This window comes from Sitophilus oryzae, unplaced genomic scaffold, assembly GCF_002938485.1.
Source record: "Sitophilus oryzae breed Bouriz unplaced genomic scaffold, Soryzae_2.0 scaffold_1190_pilon_pilon, whole genome shotgun sequence".
NCBI classification, from domain to species: domain Eukaryota; kingdom Metazoa; phylum Arthropoda; class Insecta; order Coleoptera; family Curculionidae; genus Sitophilus; species Sitophilus oryzae.
The window spans coordinates 1077261-1104578 of NW_022145827.1; the positions used below are offsets into that span (position 1 = coordinate 1077261).

The 27318-nt window shown below is 31.7% G+C and overlaps 1 protein-coding gene across 1 annotated transcript in view; it reads left to right on the plus strand.

Annotated features, from left to right (window-relative positions):
• Nucleotides 1-27318, plus strand: part of LOC115891708 (putative aminopeptidase W07G4.4) — a 149816-nt gene that overhangs the window by 88768 nt on the left and 33730 nt on the right. Inside the window, exon 8 of the mRNA XM_030912249.1 lies at nt 22273-22372. Within this exon, the coding sequence (XP_030768109.1) occupies nt 22273-22372 (100 nt within the window). The remainder of the gene's footprint in view (nt 1-22272; nt 22373-27318) is intronic.

Genomic DNA, 27318 nt, shown 5'->3' on the forward strand with positions numbered 1-27318 from the left:
AGAGGAAACCACAAAAACTAACAAAAAAACATATTCGGAGTCTCTTTCGAGGGGCTGTAAAACGAACTTTGCGCAAAACCTACATTTTCAGTTAATTTGTGTCCAATAACTGCCTTTTTTCTACAATTTTTTAAATAGTAGGCGTTGCATTCAAGTGATACAGTATTATAACAATTGAATCGGACGACATTAGCTTACTGTCAATAATTATTGTAAAATTGTCATAACGTGTTTTACATAGATTCCCGGTTGCGGTAAATTTAATGTGAAGGTAAGTAAAAAAGTATCTTTTATTTTGATTTTTTGGATAAAAACTAGGTAAAGGTCAAAGAACATAATCATTTAATGTTTTTTTGATAGTGGCATATATTCTATCTTAGAAAAGTTAAGTCAAAAAAATCGCAAAAAATCGCAACATTAAATTTATTGGAAGCGTAAGCCTCCATGTGTATGTGTATAGTAACATCCTTTATGTGGATACTTCTCATAAATTAATTGTTATAGTAGGTAGAACTAGAGAAGAACTTGAAATATAAAGTTACGTAACTTTTCTCAAGATTTCCGAAGAGATATGTCATAAATGTCAAATAACATTTTTTGACAAATTGACAAATTTTGACAGTACCTAATTTTTTAAATTAAATGAAATGGATTTTTCTTCCAGATTTAAAAATGTGCACTTCGTGACCATTGCTTCCAGCTGTTATAAAACAAAATATCAGTAAATAGTAGGTGGTAAAATAAAATTTAGATATTTTTAATAGGTATAAGTTCTGTTATTTTCTAAATCGTCATTGTTTAATTCTCAGAATATTGTTACTTATTTAAAATATAATAATAAAATATTGTTCACATATTGTCTGGTATTATTAGAGACCCAACTTATTCAAATGACAAACAATCTTGAATAAAAGTTCGATTGGATTAGTATACAAGGGTTTTCTTTTATACATTGACACCCCTTTATCTTTTTTATTTGACGTTTCCGAAAACTGTCTCAAATGAAAGTGGCTTTGAATAAATTTTCCAAAAAAGTCTATTTCTCATATACAAAGTGCTTCAAAAAGTCTGGGCGTGGTTCAACTATGTTACCTATTTTAAATTAGGTATAGGCTATGCTACAAAAAAGTAGTTAGGATTTTTAGGAGAAAATAAAAATCAAATAAAAAATTGGGTACTAATTTGAAATAAGAAAGTTGGGCCACACACAGGATTTCTAAGGCACCCTGTATATGCAAAGAAGACTGTTTTGAAAAATGTATTCAAGACCATTAAACTTTTATTCAAGACACTTTTTTCGAAAACGTCGAATAAAAAAGATACAGAGGATGTCAATATATAAAACAAACCCTGTATATGGCGGAGGAGTAATAATTGCTCAATATTTGTCTGTTTCATCTTGGCTCTGCCAAAAATCGTAAAATTTAGTGAAATGTAAAATATTCTTACCGCATTTTGGTAGCTATATTAGTCAAAAGATGATTTTTCCATTTTATGAATCCCCTCCACCACCCCCAACCACTCTCAAGTCAACCAAAACTAACAAGGTCCAGGGCCTACGGGCATAGAATGTTTTTACCAAATTTGAATAAAATCGTACAAAAAAAGAATTTTTGCAACATACTTCTGGATTTTTGCCCACTGTGCGACGTCAGCTTGGCCCTTCGACAATAAATTGTAACAAAAGAGATTTTTAGTTTTTGAAAAAAATAAAATCCTGTAATTTATATCCATAAACTCGCCATTTTATAACCCATCAAGTGTCTTTTTTGAACGTTGCTACGTGATAGATTTTTATGAAAGGTTGTGCACACTCAAAAAGGAAGAAAATGGTCCTGCAGCCAGAGAACCTTCATGAAATTTGTATTTAAGCTGATAACTAGTGACAATTGTAAGATTAAATTAATACAATTAATACACATTATTAATGATAATAATATTAAACCGTTTTTACGATTCTGTACCTGTATGTGTTTAATTAGGTAAAATATATTAACTCAGAAGTAACAGTTTTAAATACAGTTAGAGCTAAAAGTCACATAATAGTCATTAACTATGCAGTGAGATAATTGGTTTGATTTATTTTCAGAATATACGCATGTGGTAATTTTGTTTATGGGGTGATTTTATTTATAACAAAATATTAGTATAACAACACTTTTTGTATCACATTTAGCTTGTTCAATGCTAAATCAAAATAGAGACAACCTCCAAAACATGGAACACCCTGTACTTTTTGACATAAATGAATGTATTTTTTATCAGTACTTGATAAAAAATGGTGGTTTGATAAAATTATGGTTTGACAAACTTATTTTATATCTAAAATCAATTTTTGTACAATAATTTTCCGCTTTATAGTGATAATTTTCAGCTGCATAATAGGCTTCGTGCATTCTCCGCCGGTGAATACACGCATTTAAGTAGCGAATATACGAAAAATTGTGCTAGGAAGTATAATTTATGAAAATTCTAAAAATAAAAAAGAAAATATATTGATATTTTCAGAAGGTCTAACTTGAATTATAATTTATTATTCAAGCTAATTAAACTTTTTAGATGAGTTCAACTAGTTTTATACAGGGTTGTTCACCACATACGACACGATGTATTGTAGCTAAACGACTAGATTTTTACAAATTGTAAGTTCTGGGTTCGTTGAAGGACTATTAGAGCTACAATTTAAAATTATTTTTACAAGATACAGAGTGTCCCAAATAAACAAAAAATATCAAAGTTTTATTTTTTTAGATGGAACACCCTATATATTATTACATTTTTAGTTTCTACGATTAAAATAAAGGTAAATTTGATTAAGGTTTATTACACTTAAATCTTACCGTTTTTGAAATATTTTCAATTTTGTGAAATTGCAGTATAAATTTTAAGGCTTCATTTCTCCGAGGGTATCAAAGTTTTTTAATACCAAATATTTACTGAAGTTTATTTATTGATTAGTAATTGTGTTGCAATAATAAAAACTTTACTACCTTATACAGAGTGTCTAAAAATTTATTTTAAATAATTACTAGCTTTAAACGGCAATAACATGTTTGATTTAAATAGAACACCCTGTATATTTTATAAGAATGAGATGCAGAATTTAATTGTCTATCAAATTGTATTATACCGTTTTTTATCTATCTCTTCAAGTTTCCGTAGAAAATGCATTTTCTTGTAATTTAGAACTCATTTATCAATATAACCATGGAATACTGACATTTTAGATTATTTTTAAAAATGTACCAAATTTTTAAAGAGTACAGATACTAATATTGTCGATATAGTTCATTTATTTCATTAAAAAATAAAAAAAAACTGTTTAAATATTTGTAAAAGAGGACCAATTAATATGATTCCAGTATTCAAACTACATTAATTGACTGTTTGCGTTGATTAATAATAATTGCTCCAAATACTAAAAAACTGAATTACGTATGTGTATTAGACAGTGTGGTAAAAAGTAACACCTTAAAAATTATATTTAATTTTTTGACAAATGCTTATTTAAAACAACAGAGACGTTCATTTTCATAACTTATTATTATATTGATTTCTGATTCAAATCCACATTTATTTAGAATAATTTATTAACGAACACAATTAAGTATGTAGTTAATTAGTATTTGGGCGGAAATACTGATGGTATATTTAATTAATAGTATACTCTTTTATAAAGATTTAAATAGTTTTCTTTTTGCATACAAATGGGCTAGTAATATTATCGTTTTACTAAAAACGATAATATTACTAGCCTGTACATTTTGTACATTTGTTGTTTTAAAAACAATCTAAAATGTCAATATTCCATGGGTATATTTGGGTACATTGAGGTCTAAATTATAAGAAAATAGATTTTCTACGAAAACTTGGAGGAATAGATAAGAAGAAGATAATACAATTTGATAGACAATTAAATTGTGCACCTGATTCTCATAAAATATACAGGGTGTTCTATTTAAAGTAAATAAGTTATTGCCGTTTAAAGCTAGTAATTATTTAAAATAAATTTTTAGACACTCTGTATAAGGTAGTATAATTTTTATTATTGCAACATAATAACTGATCAATAAATAAACTTCTGTAAATATTTAGTATTAAAAACTTTGATATCCTCGGAGAAATGAAGCCTTAATATTTATACTGCAATTTCGCAAAATTGAAAATATTTCAAAAACGGTAAGGTTTAAGTCTAATAAGCCTTAATCAAATTTACCTTTATTTTAATCGTAGAAACTAAAAATGCAATAATATACAGGGTGTTCCGTTTAAAAAAATACAACTTTGATATTTTTTATTTATTTGGGACACTCTGTATCTTGTAACAGTTACAATACTACGTGTCGTATGTGGTGAACAACCCTGTATAGTGACGACATAACTCGGGCTATTTCGGCTATAACGAATTTTATTAAAGGTACATAATTATAATTTTAGAAGGTGTTCATAAAAATTTTAATACTCGATTAGAAAGTATACCATTAATATTGCAAGTTATGTCTGAACTGCTTGAATCCATTTTTGCTTTTGATCAAATCGGTTTGAGAAGTTGTGAAACATAAAATGGTGATTCGGGAGAGTTGAATATCCGGGATAGTTGAGTTATTGAATGTTATTGCACTCAACAACTACGTAATTATACATGTTAACATTTTTTGGCATTTTTATTAACATTTGAAATTGTCACAACACAACGCGACGCCCAGTTCGGGTTCTTTTTCTCTTAATTTTTACTACCCTAAACGGCGTTATATTACACAAACCTCGTATCTGAGTATTTTATTGTTTCAATAACAGCACTATTAAAATCTAAAATACTTTAATATTATGAAAAAGCCACGATTTTAATATTATTTCAATGCGATCGACATACGGGACTGAGTGAAGTACTTTAGTCGAGCACTTCTGATTTCTGCCGTATCGAGCGCTGCGGTCGGAATTTTTAAAATCAATTGAAATACATCAAGCTCAGGGGTGGATGGGCCATATGGGAAAACGGGAAAATTCCCGGTGGACCGGTGGGAAGATGGGCCGGTGGGCCGGTCCCGATCATAGCTCAAAAAAAGATTGACTTAGCAAAAATTAAATGGCTAATCGTTTAACTAAAGTTACGTAAGATTCTTATTGACTGCCTAACTAACTAATGAATTAGTTTGGTTGTAAACATAAACACCAATTTGTAAAATTGTTGTTTATAATTATCAGTTGCTTTTAAACAAAAACACCAATTTGTAAAATAACTATTTGTTAGATGTCTTTCTCTGAGATACTTATAATTTTAATAAACATCTCTTTGTTGTTCCGTTTGAAATGTTTTATTATACAAGGTGAGTCTATAAGTGCACTTTATTTGTGCTGCTTTGTGCAAATATTTTCAGGGCTGGTAGATATGAATAAAAGAAACTCTTTACCGTGTTTCAAATAATTCAAAAATAACCGAGTTATTAAAGTTTGAAATTTTTATAAAAAATTGATTTATTTTTAAAAAAAATTGTGACCGAAATTTGTCTGTATTTGCATCTGTTTTTGTGCCGTAATATCAAAGATTAAGAAACTATACCGTGGGAACATTTGCGGTAAACAGGAAGTTCTAAAAATTTTTCTAATAAATATATATAAATTTAAAAGAAAAAACACGATTTTCAACATCTTTTTTTACAAAAACTTCATATACGTGTTCCTGGGGTCGAAATATACCATCCCTGAAAATATCTGCACTTATTTAAGACTCATCCTGTATAGTTTTACCACTATTCTTTTATTAATAACTAATAAAGACTCCGGCGGGCGTACAGAAGAAAACAGAGTGAATATCATCTAAATAGTCTCGATCTAAATATATACTATAAATATGGTAGCGTAGCTTCACAAGTGTGAGCCTCGGTGCAATAGTTTTCGAGGTCCTCTGAAAGGTAGATGAATTTGACAGGAATTTGACGCAAACTCTGCGGTTGACAGGGAAAACATGAAGATGGCTATCTCTATGCTTGGTTTGAATTGGGGACGGACTAAAAGCCAAGTCTGAGAACTAAAAGTTAAATCTAAGTTGTTGTTTTCAATGTTGCTAGAATAATTTTACTAAAAATCAGTGAAACAGCCAGAAAAGAGTTAAATAAGGTTTAAACTAGATTAGATAACAAAATATTAATATGTCTCCAAAATGCAAATATTCTTATTACGGACCGTAACATAGCATCTACCCATAGACTTAAAATAAAATATAGACTACACTATTTACATCTCAACGCGGACAAACAATCTTTTTTGTACACATGTTTACTTCTGGGTACAGTCGACCGAGCCTTCCTCATCCAGCCTATGTTGTCACGTCTTTAATATGATCAATATTTTTAGTATTGAAAATACTTCTGGCCGCGTTTATATGGGACCCAACTTTGAAAAAACGACATGCTAGAGCCGCATGGGTTCGATAACCTGCCTGTCAACACGTCGATTGTTTAGCCGGCGTTATAGGAATATGGAATAGGGCAAGGTCGTTCGAAGGCCGAAATGAGGTAGAGGTCGTAAATAAAATGATCCATAATGGTAAAATACGCTTCGAAGTGTTAAAAGTGTTGAAAATTGATTAAAATCTGTTAGGTTTAAGATATTGGTGAGTACTTTTTGAGTTTTAAGTCAAGTATGTAGGTGTGAGAAATATTATGTGATTTATTCGATTGTATAAGCCGTGAAGCTAATAGGGTGTGTGTTATATTTCATGAATATTTCATTTTATTTTGTTCGTAACTGTGAATCTTGTAAGTTCACACTGTATTCGTAAACAATAAGGTATTATCCTTGTTATGGTACTTACGCTTAATTTTATATGTATGTATATAATTTTGTATTCTCTGTTTAATGTATTTGTACACAATTTTTATATATATTTTTAATTATCATATTATTTAACAGTATCAAAAGTAATGTTGCCTCCCATTTTTATACAGGGCGGTAAAGTTTTCAGGAAAATCAGTTTTTTTTATAATAACACTGATACTATTTTAAATATCTTTATAAAATTTAGTACACGTCTTCCATGTATCAAGATGTATTTTTTCATATAAAAACAGTTCTGTAATTTTTATTTCAGTTGCTTAGGGTTAGTTAATTAAATTTGATTTCTTGATTTTCTTAAGAGTTTAATAGCGAAATGCTTTAGACTTTAAACCCATACATATGATAATATTCTTTTTTCTCCGAAATTATGGAATTGTCTAGTTGTAAAATTTATTGGTTTTAGTATACTTTAGTTGTTATTAATATAAGTTAAAAAGACGCTAACTTCTTTATTGCATTTTTTAATTGATTAGCAATTTTTTTGTTTATCCAGTGTGTAAGCCACCAAGCACATGTCATATTTTGCACCCATACCTCATGTTTGTATTTTACCACATTTTAAATTTATATGTATGTATGTATGTTATTTTTGATTGTAATATAATATTTTCTAAACTTTCTATCATGTTTTATGTATTTGTATATAATTTTTTTTATCTCCCGTAATTTTCACATTATTTTACAGTCGACATCAAAAATAATGTTGCCTCTGCACTTTGACGTAATATACGTATAAGTATTTGTTAAAACAATACTCGCCTATTTTATAAACATAATTACTTGAAAAAAAGATACCTATTTGGCTTATTTAGGTATATCCACTAATTTACTTGCACTTCGAAGTAAAATTCATTTTCGAAATACAAGGCGTTTTTGAAAATGAAAATGTCTAAGCACCTCTCGTATCCCAACAATCTCATAACTTATCGAAAAGGTAAAAACTAATGGTCGTGTAAATTTTGAACCTATTGAATTATGCTAGAACTGCTTTTTCCTTGTAAATTATGACAGTTAAAACTTAATTATTTTTTTTTAATTTCATTATCTCTTGGATGGTCTATTTAATCATTATCAATTTGTTGTTCTCCTTTGTGGCTTTATAAAAATAATATTTTTACGTATTTTTACTTTTAAATTATAATTGACAACGACAAATCATAGGCTATTCTAGTCTTTGCAGTATAACTTAATTCAAAATTGGTCGCAAATTTCCTTAATTAACCTAGCATAATACAGATTATATCAGTGTAGGAGTAATCAGAACGGAAGTCATAAGTTGAATCGGATATAAAATGCAAATATAATATATAAATATAAAATCCAATAGTTCACGTTGTAATATTTTTAGAGAATTTGCTATAAAATATTATCGAAATAAAATACTAAACTTTTCAAAACCTCGTTTAATACTATAATAATAACTACTATTGCGAGAGATATATACATGCCACAAAAACATGGAATGCTCCCGCCCATAAACAAATATAGATACAATATTGTCAGGCTTACTTTAATTTATATACATATTACATCACACTTCCCTCCCACAAAAAAAAACTAATTATACATTAAACGTTGCACTGGTTTCACTAAACGTTTTGGCCGATTTTCACTGAGATCAGAATTAATATTTTCAACTTTATCAGGAGATGTTGAGTTTACAATCGAATTTTCTTGAGAAATTCCCTCATTATGACTTACGCCTTGTTCATCAATTAATTCTTTAGAAATAGCTGATTCATTAATAAAAAAATTTCTTTATCTGGTTTAAATGCCGCTTCCAAATAATGTCATAAAATGAAGGAATTTTTACCAAGTACATACATTTTCTTATTTTTTATAAATTTTACCACGTATCCAAGTAGGTTTTTGGACATTTCTGTAATCCTTAACTGTAACATTTTCATTAATACTAAACTGCATAAATCTATTGCCTCTATGATAATATTTTTGTATATTTTGCTGCTTAATGACTTTATTTTTTACATTAGTAGAACTCGCACAAAGTTGATTATCATTTTCAGGCAACAAATTACTAAACCTAGTACGCACTTTCCTATTAAACATCAACTGCGATGTTGAAACACCAGTCGTGCAATGAGGCGTATTTCGAAAATCAAATAGAAAATTGCATAATAACCTATTTAAATTATTCTCTACTTGAGTACTATTACTAGTTAGAGCGTTTTTAAGTGCAGTTTTAACTGTTTTTACCGCATTTCCGGCGGCCCCATTTGAGGAAGGATGAAAAGGAGGTGAAGTTTTATGCTTAATATTGTTCATACACAAAAAATTTTGAAAATCATTGCTGTAAAAAGTTTTTGCATCTGTAACTATAAATTTGGGTAATCCAAATCTTGAAAAACAATTCCTTAAACAGTCGATAGTTACCTTGGAGGTTATAGATGTTACTCGAAAAACTTCCAACCATTTAGTGTGACTATCAACTATCACTAAAAACTGTATATTTAAAAATGGCCCCATGAAATCGACATGTAGTCTTATCCAAGGTTCTTCTGGCCAAGGCCAAGTGTCAAGAATTGCCTTGCTAGGGCTTTTCTTATACAATAGGCAAGAAGGACAAGCGGAACAAATATTTTCGATGTCCTTGTCCAAACCTGGCCACCAGAAATATGACCTAGCTAAACTTTTAGTTTTAACCATTCCCATGTGTGTGGAATGCAAGTCTTTTAGAATTTGTTTTTGAAAAACACAGGGAATAATTATTCTATTGTTCCACAATATACACTCTGATTCAATGCTTAACTCATTTCGAATGCGAAAAAATGGTTTTAAATTATCGGAAATATTTTGTGGCCACTCTGTAAGCAAAAATGTTTTTACCTCACAAAGAGTGCTGTCTTTTAATGACGCATTTTTAACTGCCTCAAAATTAATCGGAAAATTAATCGGAAAATCATATTTTGGCTAAAATAATTTATAAACTTCACGTCAACATTTTGCCACTCGAAATCAGAATTTTCCGAACTTGATAAAGGCATTCTCGACAAACAATCGGCATAATTTTTCTCTGATTTAACAAATTTAATATCATACTGATAATTTGAAAGAATGACTGCCCAACGTCTCAGTCTACTTGCTGAAAATTGTGGAATAGCTTTTTCCGGATGAAAAATTGTCGTAAGAGCCTTATGATCAGTTAACAAAGTAAATTTGCGACCATACAAATATTGATTAAATTTACAAACAGAAAAAATTATGCTTAGTCCCTCTTTTTCAATTTGACTAAACTTCTTCTCAGAATCTGAAAGAGTGCGTGAGGCAAACGCGATGGGCTTCTCGCTGCCATCCGCATAAAGGTGAGAAAGCACACCCCCAATACCATAATCGCTTGCGTCGGTACTCATAATAGGTAAGTCTGGATTATAATGCACTAATATGGGTGCTGATGTAAGATCTTTTATTTTTAAAAAAACTTGGTCACATTCTGGTGACCATGCCCATATAACATCCTTTTTTAGCAAATAATATAAAGGATGGAGCAGTGTTGCCAGATTAGGCACAACAGAACCATAATAATTTATAAGACCTAAAAAAGATTTTAATTGCGTTAAATTTTGGGGCTGTTCTGCATCTTTTATGGCTTTTATTTTTTTGTCTGATGTATGTAGTCCTTCTTTATTAATAATGAAACCCAAATACTCAATTTGATCTTGGAAAAAACTACATTTAGGTAATGAAATTTTTAAACCTGATTCCTGCAGAATTTGCAAAACCATTTTTAGCCTAATTAAATGTTCCTTACGATTACATCCAGTAATTAAAATATCATCAAGAAATACTACTGTACCGTCAAGGCCTTGCAACAATGATTCCATAATTTTTTAGAATTTGGCAGGTATACTTGCGATACCAAAAGGTGCCCTATTATATTGATATAAATCTTTGTGAGTGGAAATTGTCATCAATTCCTTTGAACATTGATCTAAGCAAATTTGTTGATAAGCGTTAGATAAATCTAACTTGGAAAAATGAACGCCTCCTTGTAATTTGACAAAAAGTTCATTGATACGAGGCAAAGGATATTGATCAATTTCGATGTATGGGTTAACGGTAACCTTAAAGTCACCACAAATTCGTACTGAACCGTCTTTTTTTAGTACAGGAACGATAGGTGTTCCCCAAGGACTGTAATTAACGGGCGTAATGACCCCAATTTTTTCTAAGCTTTCCAATTCAAGATCAACTTTATTTTTAATCGCAAACAGCAAAGGCCGTGCTCGAAAAAATTTAGGTGATACGTTTTTCGATTTTAATTTGATCGAGATACATCCCTGTTTAAAAGTACCTAGCCCTGGTGCAAATACCTTATTGAATTCTTTAACTAAACTATTTATATCAACTGGCAACTCTAAAAAATTTATTGTTGAAATGTATAAACAGAATAAATTATAAAAATCCCTACCTAATAAAGGCGGACCGACTGCATTTTTAATAACATATAGATCTAATTCACATTCTTTGTTATTGTAAATCACATTACAGGTAATATAACCCATTGGAACAATTTGGTCACCATTATATAAGTTAAATACTTTATTGGTGTGTTTCAAATTTTTATGGTAAAATTTTTCTATATAATAATTTTCTGAAATAACACTATAGCTAGACCGTGTATCTAAATTAAAAGAAACATCAAGGTTTTCAATTTTTAAATTAATTAAAATTGCATTATTTGTACAATCTAAAGTAAATAAACAATAATCTTCAGATTCTAAATAATTTTGAGAATGGCTAACTAACATCGGTTTGTTTACATTATTTCTATTTTTATTGGGACATACCGGTGCAAGATGCCCCTTTTTTTACAACAATGACAAAAACAATCTCTAAACGCACACTGACCTGTTTCGTGGTTTTTGCGACCACAAACCTTGCAAGCTGATGTGCTGGAGAATCGCACATCCTTCTTGGCTGATAATTGACCAGCGAACTGACCTTTGGACCGCAAATAGTGTGACGTCTGCGCTGGCTTATTATTGCCCCTTAGCCCTGTGGAATGACTTCGCCTCTGGTTTCCCCTAGCATAGAGAAGTTCTGACTCCTGTTTGACTAAAACTTCATTGTTGTAGGTTCTTACTGCAGATTTTTCTGCGGCAATATCAATCATATCTACAAATTTGGTAGACCTCTTTTCTTCCATGAACCTATCTTGCACTGGCCCAGGATTGAACCCCACTACAAACATGTCACGCAACACTAACTCTAGTTGTCCAGCTTCAAAGTCACAAGGTGAAGCTAAGCTGCGTAACCGGGCTGCCCACTCACGAGAGTTTTCGTTTTGAGTTTTCACAGCACGATAAAATTTGTATCTTGCAGCAAAAATTGAAGAAGGGGGCTTAAAATGTTCGGTGATTAATTTTACAAGCACATCGTACCCTTTTTTTCTGGTTCCTCAGGTAAACATAGATCAAACACCAACTTGTAGGCATCTTCACTTAAAAGGTTTAATAAAATTGCCCTTTTCCTAACTGCGTCTTTAATTTCGTTAGCCGAAAAATAATTTTCATTTCGTCTTTTATATATTGACCAGTCGGAATTTAGAGGATCAAACTCGCGCAAATGTCCGACATTTTCGGTTGAGGTTGGCGTGGTAGCTGTCGCCATTGTCTTCAAAAAAACACCTCGAAAAACACTAATTACACTTAATCGACACAATCGTGGGTTTTTCAGATAAAATCGGAGTTTAATATGAAACCCGATTTTACGTTCTCGTCGCCACTGTAATATTTTACAGAATTTGCTATAAAATATTATCGAAATAAAATACTAAACTTTTCAAAACCTCGTTTAATACTATAATAATAACTACTATTGCGAGAGATATATACATGCCACAAAAACATGGAATGCTCCCGCCCATAAACAAATATAGATACAATATTGTCAGGCTTACTTTAATTTATATACATATTACATCACCCACGTGATGACTCGAATCAAGTGGTCTGTGGTACCTTTTAAAAAATGGCGGATAAGCGAAACGGTTCATCGTTCATTAACTCAATCTTCGTTAAAAAAAATCTTAAATACTACAGAAGATGAAAAAAAAACTAGAAAAGATGAAAAAGAAAAACTTAAATTAAACGTCGAACGTTGTCGAGCCTATAGAAATCGCAAGAAAATTGCTAAAGTTTTATCAGTAACTACAATCGGTACTTCTTCTTCGACCTTGGAAGATTTTGAAGGACCATCAGAGACAACAGGAAATATAAATAAGGAAGGTAAGTAATAATACCTAATATGAATATGGTTAATAAATATTACCGTGACTTACCACTGTGTATATACGGATATGGAAAACGTCTAGGAGAGCCAAGATAATAAAAATGATTTTCATAAGAAATAAGAAGTTTCTTATTCGCGGCATTTCAAAAATATTTTATGACAGGCCTCTGGGCAGGCACACATGTCAAAGATATTAAAATTGAGGGGCTTAGAATCCTAATCCGGCGTCCGTTTGTCGTTCATCGTTCCGTCAAACCAGTAAAATTGAAATATTATCTGTCATTTTTGAAATAAACCAATAAAACTGGTTAAAAACAACAAGAGACGACGCATGATGGATTTATATTTAAACCCATCCATAGCTAACTTAAAAAATTTTGGAAACTTTTTTAGTAAAATAAATAGATTGGTATGGGATGTGATCTGCTTTTCTTGTCATCGTCTGCCTTACCTGAGAAAAAAAAAAAACAGAGTATGCATCGATAATCTAATCAAACTGGTAGTTTCGACTTTTAAACCGATATTAATTATTATTACGTTTACTTTCTTATTTTTCAGAATTAATATTAAAAAAATTATAGGTACCTACCGTTAAAATCAGAAATTTTGTTTCAGATTTATATTTAATTATTAAAGTCCAAAGCTAAGTGTCAAGATTTTATATTTATGGTTATTACTTTAGAAAAATATTAAAAACTTTTTGTGATCAAATTTTGTTTTTACATTAATTTTTATTAATGTAATTTATTTTTGCTGCTTACCGCCACGAACTTACATGGTTTCTGTAACCAAGAAATAAATATCACAGTTCAGTAGTAAACATTATAAGGGTGACCGTAAAGTATCGAATAAGTTCATTTAAAATTAACGGGTCTGTAAAAAAAAGTTTTTTTTTCGACAACCACTTGTGTTTGGTATTTTCAATACGCCTATGATGGTTGCGCATGTTGCAAAATCTGTGAATTTTTTTCTTGTTATACACATATATTGAGATATTAATACTACAGTTTAATAAAGTAGGTTTTAGTATTCCATGGATGTATTAAATAGTCCTTATACTACTAAATTATAAGTCGGATTCTGTTTAAAAAGGATAAGTTCTTTACAATATGACAACACACCGATTAGAGGTGTTATTACCTTATAGTACGTGTCGCACGTGTGCGGTAAAGCTTTGTTGCCGCTGTATTAACGCATTTTCTTGCTTGTAGTCCTTAAGTGTTTATTTTATTGACTTTTTCTGTTCAAGAACTATAAAATATGATTCGCCAGTGCCAAATTTGCAAGAAATTTGACTTAAATAATCTATTTAAGTCTTGAAACGACTTTTGACCGGTAGGCAACTCTCAATTTACCCATTGGGAGTCAGTGGCGTTGTTGTAGAAAGGCGCTTATTTAGATAATATTTTAGTAAAATGTAAAATCTGAATTTTTTCTCTTACATTACATTATTTACTTACTTACATTGTAACAAAATCATAATTATAACCCTGTTAATAATTAATAATGTTTTTATTAAAAATATATTCCGGTTTATTCTAAAATTATCTTCAGAATCTAAAACAAAAAAAGCTGTTTTGCCGAAATTTTGAGAACCTCTGAAAGTTTTCTGGATTTTTTTTCATGCAAATTTAATCTACTACCTATGTTGCCATATTATCATATAAGAAATTATGTTTTTTAACTTAAAAATAATCCCTAATTTTTTTCAAAAATTCCAAATTTTCTCCAAAAAAAAACTCATAGGCGTGTTTCTGAGGCCTGAGAAATATACTGCCAGTTAAAATACTTGCACTTATTTCTGGGACACACTGTATATTAATAAATAAAATATGTTTCTTCGTTACGGTCATTTTGTTTTTGTGGATTCGGACCGGTTGCCTGTTATTCCCGGGCCGGTTTCCACTTCCCCATCCACCCCTGATCAAGCTTATACAAAATAATGCAAAATTCAGGACGTTCCGTTTGAAATAGTGAAGAAAACTAAAACATATAGTTTTGACTCGCCCTGTATATATCACACAATATTATAAATTTTAGTAATACAGGGTGTCCCAGAAATAAGTGCACATATTTTAAGGGGTGGTAGATCTCGATAAAATAAATATATTTTCTCTTTATCGTTCTTCAAATTACGAAAATTTCCAAAAAAAAAATTTTTTTTCTAAAATTTTGAGAACCACGGGATCTTTTCTGGATTTTCTTTCTTGTAAATTTGATCTACTACCTATGTTGCCATATTATCAAGAAATTATTTTTTTTAAATAAATACTAAAAAAAATCCAAAAAAAATTTCAATAAATTTCGAATTTTCAATTTTTTTTTCGGGAAAAAACCTCCTAGGCGTGTTTCTCGGGTTGAACTATATTACCAGTTAAAATATTTGCACTTATTTCTGGGACACCCTGTATAATAACTTCAGTCCGAAAATAATGTTTGAATCGCAGACAAAAATATTTTTAAATGTGCTCCGAAAAAAAATCTCATGAAAAAAGATTGCAGTAAAAATCTGAAAGAAAAAAAAATTATGTATAACTTTTTCGGACCCCACTCTAATTATTATTTTCTTATTTATTTATTTGAAGTTCTTTAGAAATACAAATTTTATGATTTTAACCTTGAGGGGATATCTGAGTTTCCTAGGTTACTTCTAATTCTTATTAAATGTATTTTGGCAAAAGTCATTTCTTAAAATAATATAATTATTTGTCTATTAACTATAGCAAACAGCTGCAGATATCCCGCGTTTAAACCTACTATAAGCTTAAAAAATGATTATCCACAAAAAATATAAGACATCATAATGAAATCGATCAAGTTAAAAGTAATGATTATACCCTCGAAAAGGTTCAAAAAAGGATCTCCGTCATAATTGGAGCTCTTCAAAGAACCTTAAAATATCACTTTCGAAGCATCGTCACAGGTTGAAAGCCCCATCTTCCACAAACAGCTGCTTCGAAGGGCTTAGACACACGCGTCCGACACGTGCCCTTACCAAAGAAAGCAATTCGCACCCTTTTGCTTTTTGTAGACCAATAATTTTAGATCAAATATTACTCGATTTTATAACTTTATTGTTTGTGTAATTTTTATTTTGCAAAATTGTATTAAAAAGATTTGAACAAAAAGCCTAAATACTGCTGGCAAACAATGCTTAATGTATAAACATAATTAAACGGCATTCAGCAGTTGCTAAACTAAAAAATATCTGCAGCAAATTAAGTTAGATTAAGATTATTTATTGGTAATTTTTGACCAGATTGTAGATTTTGTTGGCTACCCTTTCTAGGACACCAAACACAAAAAAAATGCAAAGACTTAACCCTTAACTGGCGTGGTGAACTCCTGTAACGTTTATGGCGTACTGGGGTCCGACGGACCCCAACTTTTTTTCAGTTAAAAATACATGATATTTTATAAAAAGCTTGGTATTTTAACACTGTTTCCAATATATTCAAACTTGTGAACAAACAATTTCATGAATTTTTAACAAATTCATAAGAACGGGCACAAAAATAAAGTAAAACGCATTTTTTAGGAATTTTTGACAACAGAAATATAACTTGTCTAAGAAAACCATAGAAATTAAAAACATATATATTTTATGATTTTACCGTATTATAAAAAGTACAAACAACTGAAATGTGAAGCTAAAGTAATAAACATAAATTATTTTCAACAAAACTGCAAACCTTGAATGTACATAACTTTTTCAAATATAGTTCATGCTAATGTAGGATCTGCATATGCCGCACATGGATCGTGCACATTTGATTCATGAGATTTTTGTTTTTTGTCATTTCTTCGTTGACATATACCACATCTCTTTCTATTCTGGTATTGATTATTCAATTTTCTGTCTTCTATAAGTAAGAGATTCAGAATCGGAGTTATAGTTACTCTTCGGAGAAAAATCAATGTCTCGAAGTTCATCAAACCACAATCAGTGCCATACTCTATAGAGAGCATCGGCTACCTCTCGCATGTACTTGTGATGTGTGTCATCAGTGTTTCACAAGTACACGGGACCTACAGTTTATCGCCGAATCCGAACGGCACTATTTGAGAGGCTGTACAAGGTGGGTCAAATTCGACGCTTTTAAATGGAAACACCCTTTTCTATGGGAGATAGGCGAAAACTAATATCGGTGTCTGGAGCTCAATTTTCATCAAAAACATGATGGTGAAAACCGCATATCGATATCTGTTACCGTTTCGGAGTTACAGGGTGTTTTTCAAAAATATGCATTTTTAACAAATCGCTGTAACTTTTTTGCTATGGAAAATTTTGTATTTTTATGAGAACATTTCCAGAGCACCTTTTTACGTAGAATTTAATGGTTTCAGTATAATTTTATTAAAATTAATAATTTAAGAATTATCAACAGAAAATTTGATTTTTTATATGGGACACCCTGTATATTTTTAACTTATCTAAAAGAATTTAAAATTACCTTTCCAAAAATATAACACACTTCATATTTTGCTCGATTTCTCTTCGAGATATAGAGTATATAAAAATTCGCTCGCTTTAAATAAGTAGGCTTTGAAGGGCACCGGCTGTAATGCAAAAAAAATTCTAGCTGTGAGCATCAATTAAAACGAAAATAATATTTGCTATGAGAGATGCAGAATTTTATAACAATTTAAAATATATTTACCCAATATCAACACCATTTAAACTATATCTAATAACAATAAAAATAGCAAACCAAGAAATGAGATTTTGCTACAGGTGTTCAACATATCAACCGTCTTCTGTTATGGACAGACGGGGCAGTTTTTGAACATTTCTCGCGGAATTCATTAACTCAGTGGGGGTGAAAGATACCCTCTCATAACTGCTAAGTCTTTCTAATTCTTGTCTAGATTATACGGAAGAATAAGGAACCTTTATTCTTCCGCAAATATATCTATAGGATTAGATCCATGGGTACTAAGTCAGACGGCCTCGACGGCCAACGGCTGGGATCTTGGTTAGCTATTCAATTGTTCTTGAAGGCTGCAAAAATTTGCTGATAACTTCATCGTTCAGAGACGGTGCGTCTTGCTGGAAAAATATGTTTTCGAGTTCCATAAGGGCATATCATCAATAAGGGGCCTACTAGTTAAAAGTGGCGAACTTTTAAAAATTCTGTATTTCGAAGGGGATTAGAACAAAATATCAAGTGTGCTATATTTTTGGAAAGGCAATTTTAAATTCTTTTCAGTTAATTAAAAATATAGAGGGTGTCCCAAATAAAAAATCAATTTTTCTGTTGATAACTCTTAAATTATTAATTTAAAAAAAATATACTTAAACCATTAAATTCTACGTAAAAAGGTGCTTTGGAAATGTTTTCATAGAAATACAAAATTTTTCATAGCAAAAAAGTTACAGCGATTTGTTAAAAATGCACATTTTTTAAAAACACCCCGTAACTCCGAAACGGTAGCAGATATTGATGTGCGGTTTTCACCATAATGTTTTTGATAAAAATTGAACTCCAGACACCGATATTAGTTTTCGTCTATCTCCTATAGAAAAGGGTGTTTCCATTTAAAAGCGTCGAATTTGACCCACCCCGTACAAGACAAATATGCTCAAGGTGGTTTGTCATTGCCTTCCTTGAGGTGGCGGCTCGTTGGTCGCTCTATTTAGATAAAGAAATATTTTTATTTAAATAAATAAAGCGACCGTACTGGCTGTGGATCGAACCCAGTACCGTCCGCTCCGCAGATCGACACTACCGCTGGAGCTACGGCCAGCCACTCAATTAATGCTTCCTCAAAATTAGCGTCCCAGTGAGGCACACTTTTTAGACTACCCACCATCCTAATATTGAAAATCCTGGCGTGGTGGTGCTACACAGACCCCAATGAAACTTTAGCCCCCGCTGGCGCTGGTAGGAACAATACTTGATAAAATCAAGTGCGCCTTTAACAATTGCATATTGGTACCCTAACTTAAAGTTAAAGCCTAATTCTTAAACGTGAACATTTTACAGAGGTTTAAATAGTGCTTGGGGTCCGCTAGACCCCACCAGGCCAGTTGAGGGTTAAGTTTTCTACAACATTCCAACAATCCATAAAAAAACACAGTTCTTAGAAAAGATCCAACTGATTGAATATAGTAAATACTAAATTACTACGAAAATGCAAATATACGAATGTTTTTGCCTCTTTATAGAAAACTGAAAGAAATTTTCTCTTTTCTCTGTTCAAAAGATCGCTAACTAACTTTCAACTTTAACTAACATTCATATTTTTTGTTCCATTGGTATTCTCTCAGGTCTATATCACTCATGGCTTTATTTATGCTTTCTTTTCTTATTTTGTTTGCTCATTTCCATTTTATGAGATTTGAAACACTGAAAAGTCTAAAGTTCTTGGTCTATTTTATCGAAGGTTCCTTGGTACCACACGAGCCTCCGAATCCCACTGTAACGGTACTTATTTCGTACAAAAGGCGTCATGTGGTGTTATTGTACCTTGTAAAAAATCACATGTCTGCTAACCCAACCCTACGCGGAAGAAAAAACCCTTTTTAGGGGCAGATGACGACGGAGGGTCGCAAAAGGGTTTCGATGGCACCTTTGCACCGGTTCGAATTCAGTTTTTTTGCGAAAGGTGTAATAGAAGATTTTTTCGATCGAAATGTGAGAAAGAAAGAGGATGTGGTGCTTTAATGCACATATGTCAGTTGGTCTGGAAGGATTTTGTTAATTAAATATGGTTGGTTGGGTGTTTATTCATTAATCATATGATTGAAGCTGATGGAAATTATTACAAAAATGGGTTTAACCATAAATAAGTTAACTATTATAATTTCATTTTGTCCCTCATTCAACTGATTGAATGCTTATTAATTAAGAAATTATAATTAATGGCGTTATATTTGTTCAGTAAAAATGCATTCAAAAATTATTATTTTTATTCTGTATAGTATTTTTTATTGGTGTGTTTAAGTGTGTTAAAGTGTATTAAAAAACATATTTTTTATTACCACTTATCAATTAGTGAATTTTCCTTGCAACAATCTACTCTACTTTTTCCATTTCACTGTTATACACCTATGTCCTAAATTATCGTGCCAACAACATACAACAGTCACATATAAAAAATTCTTGTGAAAATCTTGTAGCAAGCGTTGAGATCTGCAATTCTTTGGGTCGCCAAGGTCTCCTTTTTTCTGGAATTACTGTTGCTCTTTCTTCGACAGACCACTTGAGAATTAGCTGGCCCTCGTACAGCCAAGATTTTAGTATTCTGCTGAGATGTGCGTGGGTCTTAAGAAGTTTTTCCACCAGAAGTTGTTAATTCCGTCTATGCCAGGAGATGACTGAGTGCTTTTGAGGGACTTTTTAACCTCCTCCAGAGTGACTTATGGGCTCCCTATACTCCATTTGATATCAAGACAAAGTTCGGGGTCTTTCCCAAACCTTCCATCGAAGCGTGAAGGTATGAATATGGAAGTCAGTGGCGTAGCTACCAAGAGGCTAGGCGGGGCAGTGCCCCAGGACCTTCAAGCTCAGGTGGCCCTCGAATCCTTACCAGAAATCTCGATCGAACTGAACTTTTGGAAGTTTCTCTTTTTTTTCAAATCAATCTTTAATTAAAATATTATATTTATTGAGTGCTGCATCATCTATTGTGGTATAAAAATAGTAAAGAATAAAAACGAAACCTCAGCAAACACTAACACATGGTCAACATACGACGAAACCCTTCAAACCTCACAAAAAATAATCTGACAAAGGTCTAGGTAAAAGGGTTGCTTTAACATGACCTGGCACCCTGCACGCGTCCTGAATGAAAACCGATATGATACTTTTAACAGTAAAGTGGCAAAAAATGGCGACATATGGTCACTAGTCGGTAATAGGAAAAGGTAAAAAAGGTGTTATTAAAATGTATGCAGAATAACCGTCCTTTTGGAATGGTAAATATATGTGTTTTTTTTTGTTTTCTAGATGTACTAATAATAGGAAAAGATAAAAGTAGTGGATAATTATTGTTTAGTGAAATATCAATTTAGATTATGTTAGTTCTGTTTTCTAATTTTTAATTAGATAGGTCCACCATTAATAGAACTATTTGGCAATACCGATGTGTTAGATGATTTTTATGATTAGTGATGGGTATCAATGGTAAAACAAATTATCCATCAAATTTTTTTTAGCAAGTAATGTGAATTCATTGGTGTCATTATTACTATTTTATCAATGCAGCTATAGTGATCAACATACTAGATATATACAAACATTAAAAGGGGTTATTTTCATCCCGGCATTCAAAGCGTATATAGTTACAAATTGAATGTAGCTTTTTAATTAATAGAGTATTTATTTTAATACTATTAGCAACGACAAACAACACACTTTGTAGATCACGAGTACCTGTATAACTGTTATATTTCATATTCGGTGGGAAGGCAATTAAATAATAGTTATTTACAGTACAAGTGTGTTTATGAACATGATTACAACAACGAGTGTGAACGATTAGATTATTCGTTCTAATCACACGAGTGTTGTAATCATGTTTAAACGCACGTGTCATGTACAACGTTTTATCTAGAACCGAAAAATAAGAAAATGCTGTTTTAATTTTCGTCTATTAATCGCCCACATTTAACACCTTTAACTATGACATTTGTCACATTTTTTAATTATATTTTTTTTTCGGAAAAGTTAGTTTGACCTGTCAAGTAAACGTAAGCATTTTTGCCAAGAAAAATCATTTTAAAAATTAGAATTGTTTTGAAGAAGTTTAAAAAATGTGTTATTAATATTTATAATAATTAGTAGTAGGAATTTGTATCAATAATTAATATATTTAGATGTTCGTAGTTGTTTTTCATTATTAAAAAAACCAATTGTGTTATGAATCTCATAACGTAACTGAAATACTAAAAAAATAGTGATGTAAAAACGTTATAACTAAACGGTTGTAGATAAATATTATTAATATTATACAAATTAATATTATTGCAGTTATATAAGAAAAGATAATTATTTTAGAAAATACATACCTAAACTCGATATATCTTGTAAAATCAAGTGCCGCAGTGATTTATTTTTTGTTCCTCTTTTTATGTACAAACTATTTTTTTCTAATGCACGGTATTTTTTATCTTAAAAAAAGAAAGGGTTGGAGATAGACAGTTTTTGTTTAGGTTTTTAATAGCTTTTTTATTCTTTTCAGTTCAAAGAAGAGGCCTTAAATGCAGTTAATCCCCACCTGTTTACTATTGCTACGTTGACAGGTCATGCCTGTTTGACGGTAGGCGACGGTTACTCCATAGGTAAGAATAAAATAGTTTTTAAAAAAATTGCGGCTGGAAAATCCCTACATTTTCACAACAAGTAATTTTTTTACCAATCAAAACGTGTTTTTTTTTTGACAAATCGCCATGGCAACGGATAAATTTTGAAAGAAGTGAAAGTGAGAATTTTTTCCTTGTGGGCACCCAACAACGAATTATACTGGAAATTTTTTGACGTTTAATGACAGAATATCTTTTTATTCACCTTTTTTCCATTTAGCACTTTTTTTAAGTAGTTTAGATGCAAATGTTCGTGAACAATTCGAAACAAATTTTCTTTCTTCAAGTTGGAGCCACAATCCTCTATTAATGCGGGTAAATAAGTCATCGCACGATGATTGATTTTCTTCAGACAATTTCACGCATATTTTGCACATAGTATGATTTTCAAACCGATTCATTTTTAAAACAAAGAATTTTGTTGGTTTTTCAAGCTGCACAATATTCTTTATTACAACAAAACGCGCGTTTTTCTGATATTTTGAACTGTCAAAATACGATAATCACAGCCTTTTATGATTGACGCTTGCTAACGCTGCGCGCTTGTTATGAATTCTATACCAATAAAGCGTTTAAGTTAAAAAGTCAAGGATCAGAGAACTTAGGAATGTATGATTACTTTTATAGCGGCGTTCCAAAAGAAAAGAGAGCGGGCCAGGGAGTGGCTATTTTGATACATCGGAAATATAGAAAATACATTACAACCTGGGAAGGAATCAGCGAAAGAATTATTAAGATTAATATGAATATTCGAGGATATAGATTAACAATCATTGGAGTATACGCAGTAAATGATGATTCACCAACAGCTTCAAAAGATACATTCTTCCAACAGTTGAATGATGAGATTATAAAAACCGGAAAAACGAGAGAAATATTTTTGTTGGGGGACTTAAATAGCCGCACCGGAAAAAGTGATAATGATGTTACTATAGGAAAATATGGAGAAGAGACGCTCAATAACAATGGAGAAAGACTAATTGACATGTGCAAACAGAATAACTTAAGAATTCTCAATGGATTTTATCAACACCGTAACATACACAAATATACGTGGATACAAGGCACAAAAAAATTAAGATCTATCATAGATTACGTAATTACTAAACAAAAAACAAAACTACAGATTCAAGACGTAAGGGTATATAGAGGGGCGATATGCGGTAGCGACCACCACCTCCTAAAAGCGAAAATATTTCTACCATATAAACGAGAAAAAATAGAATATAAAGAAATAGAAAATGTAACGAAAGAAATTGAAGAGAGAAGGTACAACTTAACAGCGCTCGAGGACCCAGCGTGCAAATGTTATACAGAAAAAGATTAGAGGAAAAATTACAACAACAACCTTTCGAAACTCTGGAAAAACATTATTATTATATCAAGGAATGCATACACAAAGCAGCTTCTGAGGTCCTGGGTACAATCGACAATAATGAAAGGAAAAGGAAGCCTTACTGGTAGGACACGGATATACAGGATATTATAGAGGATAAAAGACGCAAATATACAAAATACTTGAGCACCAAGAAGATCGAAGACAAACTAATATATAAAAAAGCCCAAGCTAAAGTACGAAGAGAAATATGCCAGAAGAGAAATCTGATATGGGAAAAGAAGTGTACTCAACTAAACACATATATAGGAGGTAGAAGAAGCACAGAAAGTTGGAAATTTATAAAAAATGTCAGAAAGCGAAAAGGCAAAGAAATCATCTCCCCGATTACACCACAAAAATGGGAAGAATACATGGAAAATCTTATGACGGAAAATAGAGTCGAATTTATGGACTGCCTTGCCGTGACGACAAATATAAGAACAATGGGATCCCCGATTAGAATATCAATGGACGAAGTAATTAAGGCATGTACCTCACTAAAAAATCGTAAAGCACCCGGACCGGGAAATATACCGGCAGAGTTAATTAAATCAGGACCGAAAAAACTGTACGAACACTTAAGGAAAATATTCCAGGACTGCATAAACGGAACGGATGTACCACAAGAATGGAATGAGGTTTACCTATCAACCATATACAAAAAGGGAGATCGTACTAAGTGCGAAAACTACAGGGGAATATCAGTAACAGCCACCGTGAGTAGAATATATGGAAAAAAATTGAGAAATAGAATCGTAAACGAATACCAAGAAATAGAAGCTGAAGAACAAGCAGGATTTAGAGCCGGAAGATCGACGGTGGACCACTTATTTACAGTCACTCAAGTAATAAGTAAAAAGAGCAATCTAAACCATGAGCTACATCTTGTGTTCGTGGACCAGCAGAAGGCATACGACAGCGTTCCCCTTGCGAGACTTTGGGAAGCTATGGAAAAACCCAATATAAACGTGGAGCTAATAAAAGCAGTAAAATCATTATATAAACAATCAAAAACTAGAATAAAAGTCGGCAAAAAGTTAACAACAGGATTTAATGTAACCAAAGGTCTGAAACAAGGGTGCTGTATTTCACCAACACTGTTCAAGATATATCTCGAACAAGTTCTCAAAGGTTGGAAGCAAAAATGTAGAAACATGGGGATAACATGCTCTACACACTTTGCTTCGCGGACGATCAGGTGATCATAGCACAAGATTACGATGACATAAATTATATGACACGTAAGCTTATAGAAGAATATCAGAAATGGGAACTCGAGATCAATACTAACAAACAGAATATATGTGTATCGGAGGAGAACAACAAGATCTAATGCTAGAAGAAGGGAAGAAAATTTAGTGCTGCACAAAATACAAATATTTGGGTATGCAAATCACAAATGATGGACTGTTGGATACAGCAATTAAAGAACGAAACCAACTTGGAAGGAATACTATCACGGTATTGAATGGAATACTGTGGGACAGAAGCATAAACAACAAGAACAAAACTTTAATATACAATACCATCATAAAGAGTATAACCACGTTCAGCTGTGAAGTCTGGCCAATTAAGGAAACAACAAAACGAATGCTGGAAGCTACAGAGATGGATTTTTGGAGAAGATCAGCAGGCAAATCAAGACTCGAGCGAATAACTAATGAACGCATAAGAGAGATTATGGAAGTTAAACATACGATAGAGGACGACATAAAGAACAGTCAACTCATATGGTACGGGCATGTCCAAAGAATGGCAGAAATAAGAATCCCAAAGCAAATTATAAACTGGAAACCTGCAGGAAGAAGAAAACCGGGTAGACCGAGAAGAAGTTGGCAGGAAGGGATTGACACGTTTATGGAGGAAAGATCTCTCGGAGACGGTGCATGGAGAGACAGACAGGCATGGAGAGATGGCATCGGAAGACGTAGAACGTTTTAAACCGATTAATATATATATAAAGCGTTTATGAAAAGCTAATAAAAAAGCAATTTCCTACCACTTGTAGTTACTCAAAACTTATGTAAAATTAAAGAATATATTGTGTTGTGTCTTGAGATGATATTTCGTTACAACTACAACGAGTAGAAGTCAACAATTTAAAGATCTAAATTGCTGCTAAAACTGTGACGGGCTGTAAATCTGTTCATGAAAAACCTTTTAAATTATGATTTTCTACCACTTGTAGTAAGCCCAAGTAACTATAAAATGAAAGAATATAATATTTTAGGTCCTAAAATGACACTTTTGAGCTACTACAATCACTAGAAATCAACAGTTTATAGGCTAAGAATCCATTGGTGACAAGACAAACTGAATCTGTTGATGTATGTTTCTTGACCGAAGCGAAACATTTTTTTAAGTCGTACCGCTTGACAGCTTCAAAACTGAAATAGTTTTTAGGTTTGGGTGTCACCCATAGTATTCATGAAATCGAAAAAATTTCCGGAAATAATTCGACCTCTAGTGGTATTGCTAGTGAAAATTGTTTTATGTGTGCTTAGGGTGTTTTAAGCCCTCTAAACCTATTCCGTTTACCTTATACGACATACAAGCGCATTGTACTTAAATAAACTAATAACGGGAAAGTTTGTACATTGTTGCCGGATCTATTATAATCATTTAACAATTTAATGAAGATAAATAAAAGGCAATGTTAGTTTATAATCAAAATAATTTATAATAATATAAATAGGTAGTTAGGATGAGTCAGTAGTTACTACATGCTCAAATTAATGACATTCTTAATAAAAAATTATTAAAAATTATCCTTTAAATATAAATTTGGCAACACCGGTATGGAATACCATCTGTCAAGAGACTGTCTTCTACTTGAATTTGGATTAAAATGAAATACATCACATAAAAACTGTTATAAGAATCACCTAATCATGAAATATGTCACCTGTCAATTTAAATTAAAAACGTCACCTGTCAATTTAAATTTAAAAAATCGGTAAAAAAAAACTTTTAAGTTATACGGTTTTATCTTATGTGCACTGAAAACTAGAAAATAATAATAACAATTAGGTATTTTGAACTTCTAGTTCAGAAATATTTTAGTACTAGGCAGAATAGCTTTTAGGCATATTAGACTAAAATAAAAACGTGGGGCCCCTCTGAAATCCTACCTATGGCATAGCATATCTTTATACTTTGGTAGATCATGAGCTCGGCGTTCGCTGGTGAAGCCGCCACGGCTGGTTATTGATTGTCAAAATCTCCAGTTACGATTATAGTAAGTCGATGCAATCCACACTTAGTATAGAAGAAAGTATTACAGCAATAGTTAATGGCCCCACGTTTTTATTTTAGTCTAATATGCCTAAAAGTTATTCTGCCTAGTACTAAAATGTTTCTGAACTAGAAGTTCAAAATACCTAATTGTTCTTATTATTTTCTAGTTTTCAGTGCACATAAGATAAAACCGTTTAACTTAAAAGTTTTTTTACCGATTTTTTATTTTCTAGTTTTTACCATTTAACGGAAATGCCTACCGAATATTCCTCGTTCTATTTAATTCATTATTATATAAATTAATATATAT